Source organism: Panicum virgatum, chromosome 1N (genome assembly GCF_016808335.1).
Source record: "Panicum virgatum strain AP13 chromosome 1N, P.virgatum_v5, whole genome shotgun sequence".
NCBI classification, from domain to species: domain Eukaryota; kingdom Viridiplantae; phylum Streptophyta; class Magnoliopsida; order Poales; family Poaceae; genus Panicum; species Panicum virgatum.
The window spans coordinates 64,331,094-64,346,694 of record NC_053145.1 but is presented as its reverse complement, the minus strand read 5'-3'; the positions used below and the strand labels follow the sequence as shown (position 1 = coordinate 64,346,694).

Below are 15,601 nucleotides of genomic sequence, written 5' to 3'. Positions count from 1 at the left end.
CTCAGCGAAGAGGATGGGAAAGCTCGCCGCGCGTTGGCGTGTGCTTATCCCAGCAGACGGTGAGAGACTACCTTTGTTGACTTGAGGGGGAGGTTGCTCCAAGCAATGTAAGATTCGTATAAAACCTCCAGGGATAACCGGGTCAAAACAGTTTTTGTCATAATACAAGGCAAGGTCGGCCTTTTGAAAACCTTTGCGGGCTGCAGCTTTGGACGCTGAGAAATTTCCAGCTGATAGACTTCACAAGGTCATGCCATTTTCTCTTCTCTGAACAAAGTTCCAGGCTGCTTCCATTTGCTTATCCGAATGGAGAAGACTCACCTGTTCACAAGTTCTTCGAAAAAGAGTCACCTGTTCACTTGGGTCAGGTCCGGATGTACAAGTACTATGGTCACCGACTGTGTGTGGCTGTCGAGCCAGACATCTGAATCATTGCGCCTAAGGCGAGCTCCAACGGCTCACCGTAAGCCGCCCTCCACCCTACGTAGGGGGGCCTTTTGGGGGAGCGGGCGCTCCAACGGTCAACGGCTCCCCCACAGCTCCCCCTACGTAGGGGGAGAGATGAATCTCCCCCCATGTATGGGGGGAGTTTCAACTCCCCCTATATCTCTAATCACACCGTTTCTTCGCGATATTAATCCTGTTTGAGCCCCATAACACGATGATAATGTGTATTATGGCAGTACAAATACTGTATGATTTTTTTAAAATTCAAAAACATTAAATAAATAGTTAGTTAATGAGTGATAGTATATAGGGAGAATAGATATGGGGGAATGGTTGGAGAGAAGGAGTTATAGGGGGATGAATCTTTTGAAGGGAGATAGTAAAATATAGTAAATAGTACGTTTGGGGGGAGTTGGATGGGGGAATGGTTGGAAAAAGCCTAGAGCCCCCTTGCCGGCGAGGTGAAATGATGGATCACCCGCCGCGCTGTGGCCTTTAACTGACCATCACGTCTCGCGTGTACCGCATCGACTGTAAGCTACTGCTGCAAGACAGGAGGACGAGGCTGCTGCTTTCCGATGAGAAAGAAGAGAAGAAAAAAGAGGACTGCAATCATGGCAGCTACTACAGACTAACACTTCCTTGCTACCAAAACCTTTCCTAATCCTAGGAAACGTCTGCTTCAGGCGTGCAGGACGCCACCATACGAGCTGCAAGTTGGCAATCATAATTAGGGCTCCCGACGCCTCACCTTGGCTTGTTCGGCTGGCAGCTTCATCCAGCGCAGCAACAATGTTTTTCTCTCACGCCAAATCAGCCTAGCCACCAGCCAGCAGTGTTTTCCTCTCACGCCTGATCAGCCCAGCCACCAGCCAGCCGAACGAGCCTTATTTAATCCCTGATTTGCAACAGTGATGCTACAGTACTATTCGCTAATTATAAATTAATTAGCATCATTAGATTTGTCTCGCGATTTACAACTCATCTGTGTAAAAAAATTTGTAAATAAACTTCATTTAGTAATTCAAATTAGTAAGATTCCAACACAAAATTTTTTTCGCTCGAACTAAAACACGGCCTTGGTGGGGCGGATAAGGAGCACCAGATCAGGGAGGCTGGTGCTATCGGGGGGCATCCATACTGAGCTGGGATTGTATAATGCAGCAAAGGCGAAAGGCGTGGCTGAATGGGACTGCCAGGAACAGATCAAGCAAAGTGAAAGAATCCTTTTGTTGTTTCTTTTTTTCTGATTTCATCGTCATCGTCAACTACATGTACAAGGTGGTCGATACATTCTTGCATATTATCATACGGGGCATGTACAGGCACGGCCGAAGAGGGGTAGAAATGTAAAAGAATGAAAAAAAGAAACCAAAGAAAGAAAACCTGTTGATCCTGTAACTGCAGCTAATCCTAAAGCACGCGTCTGAATCATCTTGGTCGTCACCATTGGTCGGTTATTCGTCACTCCTTCCTGTGCAGTAAAATCCCCCTTCCGTTGTTTCGTCTCTCACAGCGAGCCCTCGAACGAGACCCGGAGCTGCACCGCCGGCCTGGGCCGCTGCGACGGCGCGTTGGCCAGGCCCTCCAGCATCTTGATCACGTCCACCGTGTCGTCCAGGTAGTACCTGGCCATGCTCGGCTTCTTGCCCACGGTGCAGGCGAACACCTCGCTGGTGGCCGGGAGCCTCACGCTGGCGTTGGACGGGCACACGATGCTCTCGAACATGTCCTCGTCCGACCGGTCGTCGCCGATGCACAGCACCAAGTCCGGCGCCTTCCCCGTCTTGACCATGGACGACAGGAGGCTCTCCACCACCACGCCCTTGCTGATGCCCTGCACCACACCAAAACCAAAGATATTTTCGCGACTGTTATTTTTCTCGCTGCTTCCACTACGACCAACCCCCCAGAAATTTCCAAGTGGTTGGGGACAAATGGGATGAGCCCTCCTAAGCAGGTTGCTTTCGGAGGGGCACAACACAGCACAATTAAAAAGACCACAAGGCCCTGCCCTGTTTTCTCGCGGATTTCCCAGTCCACAAGAGGCGCGCGCGGCGTGGTCCATGCTCATAATCCTCTACTACTTGTTTGTGGAGAGACCGGAGAAGATGCAGATTGTCCCCAGGCATGTAGTGGATGAGGACTGGATTGGGTTGGGTCGGGTCGATCCTTATCCGATGGCTTTAGTTCGAAAGCTACGTCTGGTTGATCGGCATGTTTCGTGCACGTCCTCAAACTGGGCTGAACAACCAACCAACAGCAGTAGAATAATCGCGCACGCGCGTGGCTTACCTGGGGGTTAACCTCGACGATGTGCTGGCCCCTCTTCACCACCACGGGTTCGTTGGCCAGCACGTTTTCGAGGTGGTCGAGCAGCTCCTTGGCCTGGCAGGAGCCGAAGTCCGGATCCGCCTCCTGGTGGTGCCAGACCAAGGCGCTCTCCTTGTGCTCGATGGAGGAGCCGTCTGTTGCCTCCGTGTACAGCCGCATCACCGGCTCGGCCGTCTTCTTCCAATCGAAGTCGGCGGCCAACGATGAGGTCTCCCATGGCACGCCCCTGCTCCACCTGCAGTCAAAAGAGTCGATGAGCCATCACCTACTGTATTATTGGCCAACTCGTGTATTTTTTTTTCAAGGGGGATAGTATTGGCCCACTCATTAGGAATGCTGCTCCTTGCAACCAAAAAGTTAAATGAGCCAAAAATACTAGTATACTGAAAAAGAACATGCTTCAAGTAGTAATGCTCCTAGGATTGTTCTGGAACAATTACTGTAAGGAGTAGTAATTGTGATCCGAGACAAGGCTCAGCATCTAGACATGTTGTTGGTCAGTAGTAAAATGTTTTCCTTAATTAAATGTAAGGGCTTATATATAGTCGTACCATTGCTTAATTAGCCACGATCATCATTCATAGGGACCGAATCTGGAACAGTAAGAACCCAAATCCACGCAAAGCAAACGTCCTACCAACTAGCGGATCCTCATCAGTAGTGAAACAGTGCAAGGAGAGATCTTTTCTTTACCTGGTGAAGTAACCGTGCTCCGCGGCGATGCCGAGCTTCTCGCAGGGCGCGAACCACTTGCTCAGCTCGTCCTTGCCCCGCCCGCTCACGATGAACACTCTGTTCTTGGGGTCCTCGCAGAGGCGATTCAGGACGGAGATGACCTCACTGCTGGGCGCCTTGTCGATCGAATTCTCCGGCATCACGGTGCCGTCGTAGTCCAGGAGAATCAGCCGGTTCTCCGTCCTCCGGTACGACGGCAGAATGTGCTCGACGGAGAGCCGCCGGAAGTTGGGGCCGAGCGCCACCACCTTGAAGCTCATGCCGAAGCCGATCCCCCAATGCCGCCGCGAGAAGTGGTCCTTGCAGGCGCGCTGCAGGTCCTGGTCAAACGACCTGGCCCAGTAGGCGACGTCGTGGGTGCTCACGTACTTGTAGTGCTTCTCGTGCCGCAGCCGCTGCTCCGCCTCGGGCATCCGCAGCGCGGCGTTCATGGCCTCCGCCACGGACTCCACGCTCCACGGGTTCACGCGGATCGCGCCGCTCAGCGACGGGGAGCACCCGACGAACTCCGAGAGCACGATGACGCTCCGCTTGGGGGCGTCGTCACCGAGAGCGTCGCTCTCCTGCCGGAGGACCGTGTAGATGTAGGGTATCCGGTTGAGGCCGTCGCGCACGGCGCTCATCACGCAGCACTCGGCCGCCGCGTAGTAAGCCGCCTTCTCCTGCGGCGTCACCGGGCCTTCGAGAAGCACGATCGGGGTGTAGCCGGGGGTGCCGAACCGCGCATTGACCCGGGCGCTGATCGCCCTGGCCTCGTCCTGCACGCCCTGCACGTCGCGCCCCTCGCTGCGCGCCGGGTTGGTGATCTGCACCAGCACGGCGCGGCCGCGGAGCTCCGGGTGGTCCACGAGTAGCTGCTCCATGGCCAGGAACTTGAGGCCGATCCCCTTGAACAGGTCGACGTCGTCGACGCCGATCATCAGGCGCCGCCCCTTGTACGCCTCGGCCACCCGGCGCACGGCGTCCCCCGTCTCCGGCGCCGAGACCACCGATCTCAGCTGCCCCATGTCGATTCCGACGGGCAGTATCTTGACCGTGACGGTGCGGCCGTAGTACTCGATGCCGATGTAGCCGCGCTTGGACTGGTAGTCCAGGCCGAGCAGCCGGGAGCACGCGGACAGGAAGTGCCGCGCGTAGTCGAAGGTGTGGAAGCCGACGAGGTCGGCGTTGAGGAGGGCGCGGACCAGGTCGTCCCGCACGGGGATTGTGCGGAAGATCTCCGATGAGGGGAACGGCGAGTGGAGGAAAAATCCGACCTTGGCGCGCGGGAATCGCTTGCGGAGGAAGGTGGGGAGCGCCAGGAGGTGGTAATCGTGGATCCAGACGAGGTCCTCGTCGGGGGAGAGCACCTCGGTGAGGCGGTCGGCGAAGGCCCTGTTCGCCGAGAGGAAGGAGTGGTAGAGCGTCCGCTGGAACGGGAGGCCGCCGAGCGACGACGGCGTCAGCGGGAGGAGGTAATGGAGGAGCGGCCAGAGGTAGTGCTTGCAGAAGCCGTGGTAGAAGCGGTGGTGGAGGTCGCTGGGCAGATAGACCGGCAGGCAGGAGAAATTCGCCAGCAGGTAGTTGGACAGCTCATCGGAGGCCGCCTCCGCGGCGGCCGCCGGGAGGGTGCCGATATGGAGGACGGGCGCGCTGGCGGGCAGCCCCGAGCGGAGCTGGTAGGCGACGGTGCCGGAGTCGACGGTGAAGACAAACCCGAAGGGCGCGGCCGGGTCGGGCGCCGCGCGCAGCGGCAGGCGGTGGGAGACGATGACGCGGCGCGGCGGGGCGGGCGGCGAGGGCGAGGTGGGCGAGGCCGGGGACGCGACGGACATGACGCGCGGGAGCCGGAGCGGCGTGGGCGACGGCAGGGGCACCTCGTCGGCCGCAGCGAGGTCGAGGAGGTTGTGGCAGGAGAGCGAAGGCATCGCCAACCTGTCGTCCCCTCTCCCTGTTCCTATCCGCGGGTGGCGTCGCAGAGGCTGGAGCGGCGGCGATGGGGCATGAAGAGAAGGGTGGAGAAGCGCCGCGACGCGACGAGGAGGAGCTGGGAGGCGGACGGATCGATCGCTTTTGCCGAAGCTTCTTCTTCTGGTGGGTGGGTGGGGGGGGGGGGGGTAAGAACGGGCGCAGCCGGGGGAGGAGGAGGGGGAGGTATAAATATGGCGAGCTGGATATGCGTGTGCCTCCGTCCTCTGTCGATGGCTGGGGGCCTTATCCACAATTTCTCCGATGGCAAATGACGGGACTGCCCCCGCCGCGACGTGGGATGTTTTTTTTTGAGTCGACGTGGGATGGTTGGGGTTGGGCGGGGAGCAGGGTTAACAATTTCGGCGAAATTTCGGCGAAATTTCAGAAAATTTTTTGTTTTCGCTAGTTATCGGGATCCGAAATTTCGGTATTTTTCGGTATATTTCGTTTTCAAATTCAAAATTCAACAAATTTCGACCGAAATTCAACAAATTTCGACCGAAATTTAACGAAATTCGCCGAAATTTACCGAAATTTCGGAACGGAATTCCGTTTCCGCTAAACACCGGGATTTGACCGGAAAACGAAATGGTTAACCCTGACGGGGAGCGGAAGCGGATAGGTGGCGAGCGTCGCGGTCGCTAACGGTTGGGGTTATCTATCCGACTCGCTCGCGCCGTATCCGCTCGCCGAGTCGTAGTCGACGTCGCGGCCCTCTGCCCTCAGCTTTTGTTCCGCTTACGGGCGGGACACGACGCCGCCCGTCTGCGCATCGCATGCGTAGCTGCGCGCGGCGAAACACCTCCACCTGGTAGATGGATAGGATAGGTGCTACCTGCGCCCCGCTCGGCTGCTGTTGCGTTGTTTATGCTCGCGACTCTCTTGCCGTGGTTGGTTGCGCGGAAATTGAATTCTGGGATTCTTAATTGCTTCGACAAATCAGGGGTCCTCTTGGGTTGGGTCTGAAAAGCCGTGCTAATTGGACTCGAGCACAACGGGTCCTATAGTTTAGATAACCAATTTTAGGTGATGATAATAATTAAGGTCAGACGTATTACACCAATCCAGGGAATCATTCCAATTCCAACTGTACTATGCTGTATTTTCGCGATTCTTAATTGCTCTTTACTCTAGTGGATCAGATTTTTGTGCCGCCAAATGTAAAATGCGATCGATCAAAATGGGGTAGGTCAAGATTTCCAGGATGCCCATATCACACGATCAACTTCGTAGAAATTGTGGCGCGTGTGGACATCAATTTCGTAGAAATTGTGGTCCCGGATTTGGATCAGGTACGATCTCGTGACTTGGTACAATCATAAATAAGATTGTGCTGTCAAGGGTAGTAGTAATTAATACGAGTAGGGACAGGAGATGTACTAGCGCTCTGATGAATAATGATACGTGGGGACAACTATGGGTTTGAAGTTTTTTGCTCTGTTTATGCGCATATATATGGTTTAAAATATGGATAGGTGCTTCAGAAAATCGTCCATAGAGATTTTATCTCAGTGTAATGTTAGGCCCTGTTTAGTTCCCAAAAAAATTTTACAGTATCCATCACATCGAATCTTTGGACATAAATATTAAGCATTAAATGCAGTTGAAAAAATAATTAATTACACAGTTCAATTGTAAATGATGAGACAAATCTTTTAAGCCTAATTAGTCTATGATTGAATATTAATTGCCAAATAACAACGAAAAGTGCTACAGTGTCCAAGCCCAAAACTTTTCATAAACTAAACAGGTCCTTAGTAGTTAAAAAGGTCTCATTTCGAATAAGACTAGTTCCCAACTTCACGTTAGATCTAAAGTGTATAAACTAGAGTAGCTTACATATCCATATCTGGTTTGCAATAGAAACATACAACCAAATATCTAAGTGGAAAGCTTGGTGAAAAAAGTGCCCTGGATGCGAACTTAAATACTACTATGTAACGCATGCATGGTGTCAATTGAGGGCTTGGCGTGTTCTTTTCAGGTGTCAAGATGCAGTGAAAGTAGAGGCCCGAGCTTGTCTGAAGGGATTTTGACTGGCTGCGCAATAGACTTATAAGCATCTTCGAAGATGTGCTTAGCCGACATAATCTCGAGATTGATGAAGTCACCACAGGCGTCTTGTTATTGACGAAAACATCGCCTACCATAAAAGCACAATGTCGTTAAATTCTAAAGTATTCACTTCCACAGATAGCCTAATCAGATCCTGAGGTGCTACTGATGCTCTTGTAGCCAAGAGGATACAGGAAACACATCATTGAAAACAAGATACTTATCGAGAAGATGAGCTAATATAGCCGTCAAATAGACGTTCATTATAGAGATGGTGCGATAGCTGGGGCAAAAAGGGCCGTTTAGAATTTTAATGACAGGGCATGTTGGGCCTGGGACTTGATCAAGAGCCGGCCGTTTGTGGAATCAGATTGTGCACGAGTAGTTCAAGACATGCTGGAAAAAGGAGGACTGGTCCACACTCATCTTCATTGTGCTGGAGGTGAAGGATCAGGCAATGATGTTGGTGGACTGCCGTGTTGCCAAAGTATAAAGAGAGTGTAATCTAGCTGCAAACGTGTTGGCCCATCTAACATGAAGGACTACGCATACTGGCAGAGGCGTGCGCCGTAGATGATACTCCCTCTATATTTTTACAGTTGACGTTAGGATAGAAAATTGCAGTTCACTTTAGTGCAAATCTATGGTTTGAAACGTCAACTGTTGCAAATGGAGGCCTCATGAATTTTTGAAAGATTAGGCCGCCTAATGAATTGACCCAACATGGTACAGCGCCCAACCGTGCGGCGAGTTTACCTCGATCTGTTTCACTGGCCGCGCTTTATCTATCGGGGGCGGGCGACAAACGGCTGCCCACCTCCGGTCCGCGTCCGAGGAACAAGCCGCGTCCGGGTGAACAGTAACTCCCGACTCAAGCTGTTCTGCACTGCACAGCACAGCTGTTAATGGCTGTGCACAGTAACTGCCGATCTCGCCTCGCCGGATCTGCAGCTGCGGCACCGCACGTTGCTACGCTCCCCCCGGTGACCGACCATCACGTGCCGGTCACCCGCGACAGGATAAAGCTCCGGGCCCTCCCCTCTCGCGCGTGCCGTGGCCGCCAGGCTGGCCAGCAGGCCGCGCAGCCAAAGGCGCGGCCCCGGGCAAAAGCCTGGAACCCAAATCCGTTTCCGCCACGTCACGTCACGTCACGTCACGCCGGGGCTCACGTGGACTCCTGCCCGGAGCCACGCGCCGCGGGCAGCTGGGCGTTGGCTGTCCGCCGCGTGGGAGGTGCGGGCATCTCGCCGCATCGGGGCCTCTCACGCGTCGCGCGGGGCCGCCGCCTTCGCCATGCCGAGTTGCCGACCTCACCGTCCAGGCGTCCAGGCCCAGACGTTCAGGCCTTGCAAATTTGCAACGAGTTGCACGCCTGGACGTGTACGCATGACCATCACAATGCCTCGGACTTTTCTTTTTTATTGTACAGAAATTAAAAAGAAATAGTAGAAGTGAGTTCCGTGCGCACACAAATATCTGCAAATAGCAATGGGAGCCAGACGTTATCCTATCCACTCATCCACGCGTCAGCTGGAGCGCTACCATTCCAGCAAAGCTGCAGATGATTTTTATTTCTTTTTATGGCAATCATTAGCGGCGACGCAGCCAGCCGAATGTATCCCGCAGACTGGCAGTAAGGTTCCGCCGCGCCCCTGACCGTGAGGCACAAGTTATGGATCGCGTTTAGTTCCATTAAAAAATTTGTGCACTATCCGTCACATCAAATTTTCGGACACATGAGTATTAAATACAGTTGAAAAAAATAACTAATTATATAGTCTAACTGATTCGTACGAGATGAATATAATAACGCTAATTAATTTATAATTAGACATTAATTATCAAATAACAACAAAATATGCTATAGTAGCCAAACTCAAACTTTTTCACCAACTAAACACACTCGATCAACCACTCCGATTCAGGCAGGCAGCTGCTGCGGCCTGCAGACGGGGGTGTGGGGCTCGTTAAGGCAATCACGGGGGAGCAAGCAAGGGAGAGCACTCGCCTGCCGGCTTGCGGTATCCGCAGCGGCCATGAATTGCTGGAGCGCCACGTCCATGCCCTCCAAATGCTCTTTGCTGCGAGCCTGCGAAACCCAGTGCCATTTGGGGACGGACGTCGCTTTAAAAGTCGTTGGGCGACACGTGCACGTAGAGAAGTTACAGGCCTCCACGTAGGTGTTACCGCAATCATATGGGACAGGAGCCGTCCACGTGCAGCGGCCACCTGCGCACCACGGCTACACGTTACTGTACTAGTTGTTACCGGGGGTGGGTTGGGGAGGTCAAACAGCACCATCAGGAGCGTGGTGGGGCCCGCAACCGCAACCGCCACCAGGCGTCGTACACGGTCCCTACCTCGTATGCACGACACGTCACGGTCGCAGCAGGTTGACGTTAGAGCTTGCTACTGCTGTGGCCGGAACGCGCCACGTGGCCGCCTGGCGTGTTCGCCGCTCGCTCACCCGGCGGCATCCCGTCCCGCGTGTCCACATCGGCCGATCTCGTCAACGGAAACCCCAGCGGCGGACCGTGCCGGCTGAAACACACTGGATATTGATTATTTTTTCCTCTCACCAGATTAGTATTGACGACTGCGCAGCAAGAAAATACAAAAGCGGAAAGGTCGTCGTATACGGTCTCTTAAACTACGGTAGGTCTCACATTCAAGGCCCATCCATGGCCCACGACAAAAGTTTCAACGCAGCATCCGAATCCGACATAGCGTTTGGAGTGAGGAGGGAATTTACGATCTTATGTTTAGATTGTTCGGCAGCTATATGAATTGAGCACAAAACCAGCTATGCTACTCATAGCGAGCAACAAGCATCATAATTTCCATTGGTCTTATCGGATACTTTTTTTATACCGAAAGTATCCTAGCCCATCTAAACAGCTACTTGACCTCATCATCGGTTGTGCCCCTTGCCCCATCTACGAACCGCCGCCGCCGCCCGCCGGCTACCACAATACATCCTCGGACCTCGGTACAGGGCCAGGCATGGGCGGCGCGAGGAGGCGGCCACGATAGATGCAGATAAGCTCCGGCGAGTGCCCTAGATGGACGTGCTTACTCCCTCCGTCTCAAAATAAATACAATATTAGAATTAATTCACACAAACTAATATTAAGTGTAAAATTATCAAAATATCCTTTGTTTTTTTGTGAGTGAATGAGGTGTTAATTGTCTTTTTAAAAAATCTTCTAAAAGTTAGCTTGTCTTTTATGGTAGGTGGGTTAAAATTAATATTTTTTGTGAGATAAATTTTAAAAACTCTATTATTATATTTATTTTGAGACAGAGGGAGTAGACGCCAAGTCGCGCGCCGAAGATCACGCCAATCGACGGGGTCGACGTCAGAGGTGAGACAAGCAAAGCAAGCCGTGGAAACGGAACCTCAGCTCAGCGCCGCCATTCCGTAGCTAGGACACAAAAAGAGCAAAAGGCAGAGATCCAAGCGCTACGCCGCTAACTCGCCTATAGTGGTAATTTTGGAATTCTAGATCACGGGGGCCATATCCGATCGACGATCCTGTCCAACTAGAAAGGCGGACTTGTATCTCGTGACGTAGTACCCTAGCTGATGCAAACAATAGTTAATGTATCTAGTAGTTCCTGTCGTTTTGTTATGTCGCTTTGTTATTTTCATATAGGTGTCGTGGTATATTTTTGGCATTCTATTATCGTGTCGCTATCATTTAAGTACAGACCGGCCGGCACGTCGAGTGGCGGCGGCCTGCCCGCGGGCTATGGGGCACGCGGCGGCGGCCGGCTCGCGGGGCGTGCGGTGGTGGGCGGCGCGGGCGAGGGCTGGCGCGGCGTCGTGGTGCCCTGCGCCCCTCCCCTCACTTGGTTCCTCCCCATTCTTTCTCTCTCTCTCTCTATATCCCTCTCTCTCTCCCCCCGGTAGTGGAAGGGGCGGAGATGGAGTTGCGCCGGTCGTATCCGGCGCCAGCGAGCCGCGACCAGGCAGCCAAAGCTCGGGCCGGCGGCGGGCGTGCGGATCTTCGACACCTGCGCGGAGGCCGCGGTGGTCGGTGACTGTGGCAGAACCGCATAAATTATCCCGGCTCAAGTGCGTAAACCATCACCATAAAGGCAACATTAGCTTAAACGCACTTCAAACGGAACAATTTTTGGTCTGTCGGGTAACGTCCCGATACAACCACCGATTCTCGGATCGAACAAGCATACCTCGCACGAAGGCGAGTCCAGAGATATTACAACCACAAATTTTACAACACAGGCAAGTTCAGTAGTGATTACAAAATAGTTCAAACCATTATTACAAAACCAACTTAAGTAAAACAGTTCTACAAAACATAATTATAAGTTCAGAGTCTAAACAGCGGAAGATGAAACACGATTTCTACAACACGTCGCCAAAAGTATACCAAGCTAGCCCAAGCCGGGTATCACTCGTCATAGTCATTGCCGGCCGAAGACGTATCCCATTCTACGGACCAGCCAGGAGGCAAAGCGCAAGGATAGGTCAAGCTAGCGATCTGATCCTCAAAACTCATACCTGAAAAAGGATTTCAACAGCAAGGCTGAGTATTCTAATACTCAGCAAGACTTAACCGACAACGGGTATAAGTAGCCCACCTTAGCTAGACTATGCAAGGCATTTGTAAGGCTCTGGTTTTCCTTTGCTGAAAAGCAATAAAGAGTAGGTCCTTACTTTCAAGTTTTAGCTTCAAGATTCTAGTTGATTAACCATTCTATGTAAGCATCTACTAACCAAACATGGTGGAACTTCTAAGCAAGCATCAAGATTAATAAGAATATTGTTGCTCTTATTACTCTGTGTGGCAAAGAGATCAAGCAGTCTCATTTCATCGTGAGAGGCGGACGATTCTGAATCGAAATTCAACCTTGCAAGGGTAACCTAGCACACACGTCTGGAATACCGTCGGGTCATTCCCAAACAACCGTTAACCTTTCTTTCCGGCTTGTGGATAGTGCCACTCTCCCCGACTACAGGGCTCCAATGCCGAACCTTGTCCCTAGAAGTCGTAGTGTTGCGCAACATATAATAAAACCTATCCCTACTGAGAGAGTGGGAGGTATATCCACTCCCCGGTCCAATCGGCTACTAGGCTTGCCGCGTACCATATTTACGGCATGTGACTAGTACTTTCAAAAACTTAACCAGCACTACCACACACCGCGACCTTAGCAAGTTCATCAACACAGACGGGGTCTCACATAGGATTTAATATCGAACACAACCCCGTCCGTCGTCCTTATATTGATAACAGAAAGTAAACAAGCAATTCCTATAAAGCTCGCGAGTGACAGACAATCACTCGACTTTTACCGTTCCTATAAGCTTAGCAGATAGTCGAACTCAGGTCTAGTGTTCAGTACATAGGTTCCTAGGATCATGCATCTAGGGTTTTCAATTCAAATCCTAAGAACTGTAAATGCACAAGTAAGTAACAACAGTAAATGATAATAATTTGAAATATAGGTTATGTCCGGGGCTTGCCTTCTCGGTAATTGCTAACTATTTCAGCGCTAGGCTCTTCCGAACTTTGGTTCGGGGCTTCAGTTAGTTCCGCAGTGTTCACTTGAGTTTCGAGATCACCTCCGTCAGATTCCGGGATCAGCTCGTACGTCCCGTCCGATAAGGCAGTCGTGTCTATATGCAATGCAAGAACAACATTAAAAACAAACATGGGTAATCGTTTATAGAGTAGTTAAATAACAAATTTAACTACACAAGGCATTATGATCAACAGCACAAAATAAGTTAACTAACTTCACAAAATGAGTGGTGGTGATTTTCCTATACAAGTAAGTCATGGTTTGTAAATAAATTAACAAATCAGAGTACAAATAGTACTAAAATCTACCAAAATTACCCTAAACAGAACGTGAACAAAGTAATCTACCCTGTAAAAATCATGTCATGACATTTAACCATTTAAACAAAAAAAATCATTTACTACGATAACATCTAGAACAAGCAAGAATTACACAGGTCAAACTAAAGAAGATCAGAAGCTCAAAATTTAACATGAGATCTACACAGGGATGATCTAGCTACTGTGAATTTTTCATGATTTTATCTACATAGAATTTATTCTGAGAAAATAAACAAAACAGACATCAGTTTAACAAAAATCAATTTTAACTACTGATCTAGCCATGAACTGAAGCTTAAACTTCCTGGACAAACTAAACTACTCAAAAAGAACATGTAAAAATAAAATCATGATTTATTACAAACAGAAACTATTTACCATAAATAAAGTGTACTAAACAAAGATTAAAACAAATAAATAGCTACACAAGAGAACTGACCATGAAATTTTTATAGAAAAGCTAGTGTTACATAAGTAAACTACCACCAAAATTTCATAGCAATATCAGCTTTCAAGCATCAGATAAGAAAAAGATTAAACATCTAGTATTTCTTTATCTAGTGACACAAAACCATTTATACAGCAAAAACTTGCTACTAAAGCCTAACATATTATGGTTCTACTGCATAGAGCTCTTCAAAAGGATTCCAAAACATCAAGATTTGCTATTTTACGAATTTTCTATGAATTGATCTAGAATTTCAAAGTTCACTGAAAATATTACAAAGCAGCCCCTACTGGCACTATTCATCTGAGTCTAGGCCTATGCAAATAACCCCCTGGGTTTTCTTTCCTTTCAACCCGAGGTCCCTGGGCCGGGTCAGAGAGGGGAGGCGGCGGTTGACCGGCCGTTTCCCGGCGAGGGGCTCACCGGCGGCGAGAGGGGAGGGGTGCGTGAGCTTCACGGGTGCAAGGCGCACCTCTGGGTGGCCTAGGGTTGCGCGGAGGGGCTCGGAAGCGGCGGCTCGGCGGAGCAGGGCGGGTCGGCGGCGGAGGCAAGCGACGGCGAGGGTGCTCCGGTGAGGTTCAGGCGAGGGGAAGTGGCCTGGGAGCTGCGCGAGGTCGAGGCGGTGCTAAAGGTGGGGGCTGTAGGGGTAGAGCGGGTCTGGGGTGGCGGCTCCGCGGCGGGGTGAAGCTCGCCGGCGTTCGGGGTGAGCGGCGGCGGCGTTCTGGGGCGTGGGGTTAGGGAACTGGCTAAAAGAGGAGGGGAATAGAGCGCGGGGCTTCTTGTAGTGCTCAGGCGCGCGAAAGATCGAGAGCTGGGCCTCGGGTTTGGGCTCTCCACGGCGGCGTCGCGGTGGCGGCCGCCGGGGAGGTTCTGGGCTCGGCGGGGGCGCGTGGCGAGGGGTGGGGGCTCCAGCGCGAGGCAACAGGAGGGGGAGGAGCTCGCCGGCGACGCGTGGGAGCCAGCGCACGGCGAATTGATGGCCGGGAAAGCCGGGAAGGCGTCGGCGGGCGGCGCTGTCGGTGGCCGGCGGCGAGAAGCAGAGCAGAGAGGGGGAGATGGTCATAAGGGCGATTTTGCAATTTCCAAAAGTTCCAGGGACCTTTCTGTAAACAAGCAATAACTTTTAAACCAAAGCTCAAATGGAAAAGTGCCCAACATAAAAGTTGTTCAACTTTTCAAGATCTACAACTTTTATGTTGTGCAAAAATTTATTTGACCAAAGATTCAAGAGTTAAAATTAAAAATCGTTGAAGGATTTTTGAATTCCAGGAATTTTGTCTTTTTCAAAGCAATTTCACTTCAAATGTAGACCTTTAAGCAAAATTGACTACCATGCATTAAATGCACTGAAATTTTGCACAAACACCCTCCACTAAAACTATAATTACACAACCTATTCAACACAACTGCAGAAAGGACCTTGCATAAAATCATAATTACACATATACCCTTTCATAATTACAAAAAGATCCTTTTTAAGCATTTCAAGCACATGATGCAAAGCAAACCTACACCATTACTGTGCGGACACTTATTTAATTACTGTGCAAACACCCGGGGTGTTACAGTGACAAGGCGGATTGGGTTGGACTCGCGAAGCCGGGCTCGGCCGCGGCGGCAGGGACCGCGAGCCCGGGGATGGAGAGGCGGTAGTGGGCCATCTCGCCGGTGGGATCGGGCTCCCCTGCTCCCTCCACCCCCATACCCTGTGTGGTGGCGGGCGGGCGGGCGGAGCGGAGCGCGGTGGTCGGAACACGAC

At 51.4% G+C, this 15,601-nt stretch overlaps 1 protein-coding gene across 2 annotated transcripts; it reads right to left on the bottom strand.

The window, feature by feature from the left end:
* Nucleotides 1–1,662: 1,662 nt before the first annotated feature.
* On the bottom strand, nucleotides 1,663–5,690 carry LOC120657439 (probable alpha,alpha-trehalose-phosphate synthase [UDP-forming] 11). Of its 2 annotated transcripts, none has more exons than XM_039935742.1 (3): nucleotides 3,475–5,690; nucleotides 2,743–3,016; nucleotides 1,663–2,284 (listed from the first exon to the last, which is right to left on the bottom strand). In XM_039935742.1, exons 1-3 carry the CDS (start codon nucleotides 5,421–5,423, stop codon nucleotides 1,958–1,960), a joined length of 2,550 nt encoding a protein of 849 aa, XP_039791676.1. In that variant the 5' UTR covers nucleotides 5,424–5,690; the 3' UTR covers nucleotides 1,663–1,957. The 2 variants fall into 2 exon arrangements, with proteins under 2 accessions (XP_039791676.1, XP_039791677.1); XM_039935743.1 differs by lacking the exon at nucleotides 1,663–2,284 and adding an exon at nucleotides 2,387–2,672 and having other exon boundaries at nucleotides 2,725–3,016; nucleotides 3,475–5,619.
* Between the last annotated feature and the right edge of the window lie 9,911 nt (nucleotides 5,691–15,601).

Bases quoted from the DNA above. Each gene is read 5' to 3' on its own strand.
- LOC120657439 (XM_039935742.1), bottom strand. From the start codon at position 5,423: ATGCCTTCGCTCTCCTGCCACAACCTCCTCGACCTCGCTGCGGCCGAC. The intron at 3,017-3,474 runs GTAAAGAAAAGA...TTTTGACTGCAG, and splicing joins GAGCACGGTTACTTCACCAG to GTGGAGCAGGGGCGTGCCAT. The intron at 2,285-2,742 runs GTAAGCCACGCG...GGTGTGGTGCAG, and splicing joins TCGTCGAGGTTAACCCCCAG to GGCATCAGCAAGGGCGTGGT.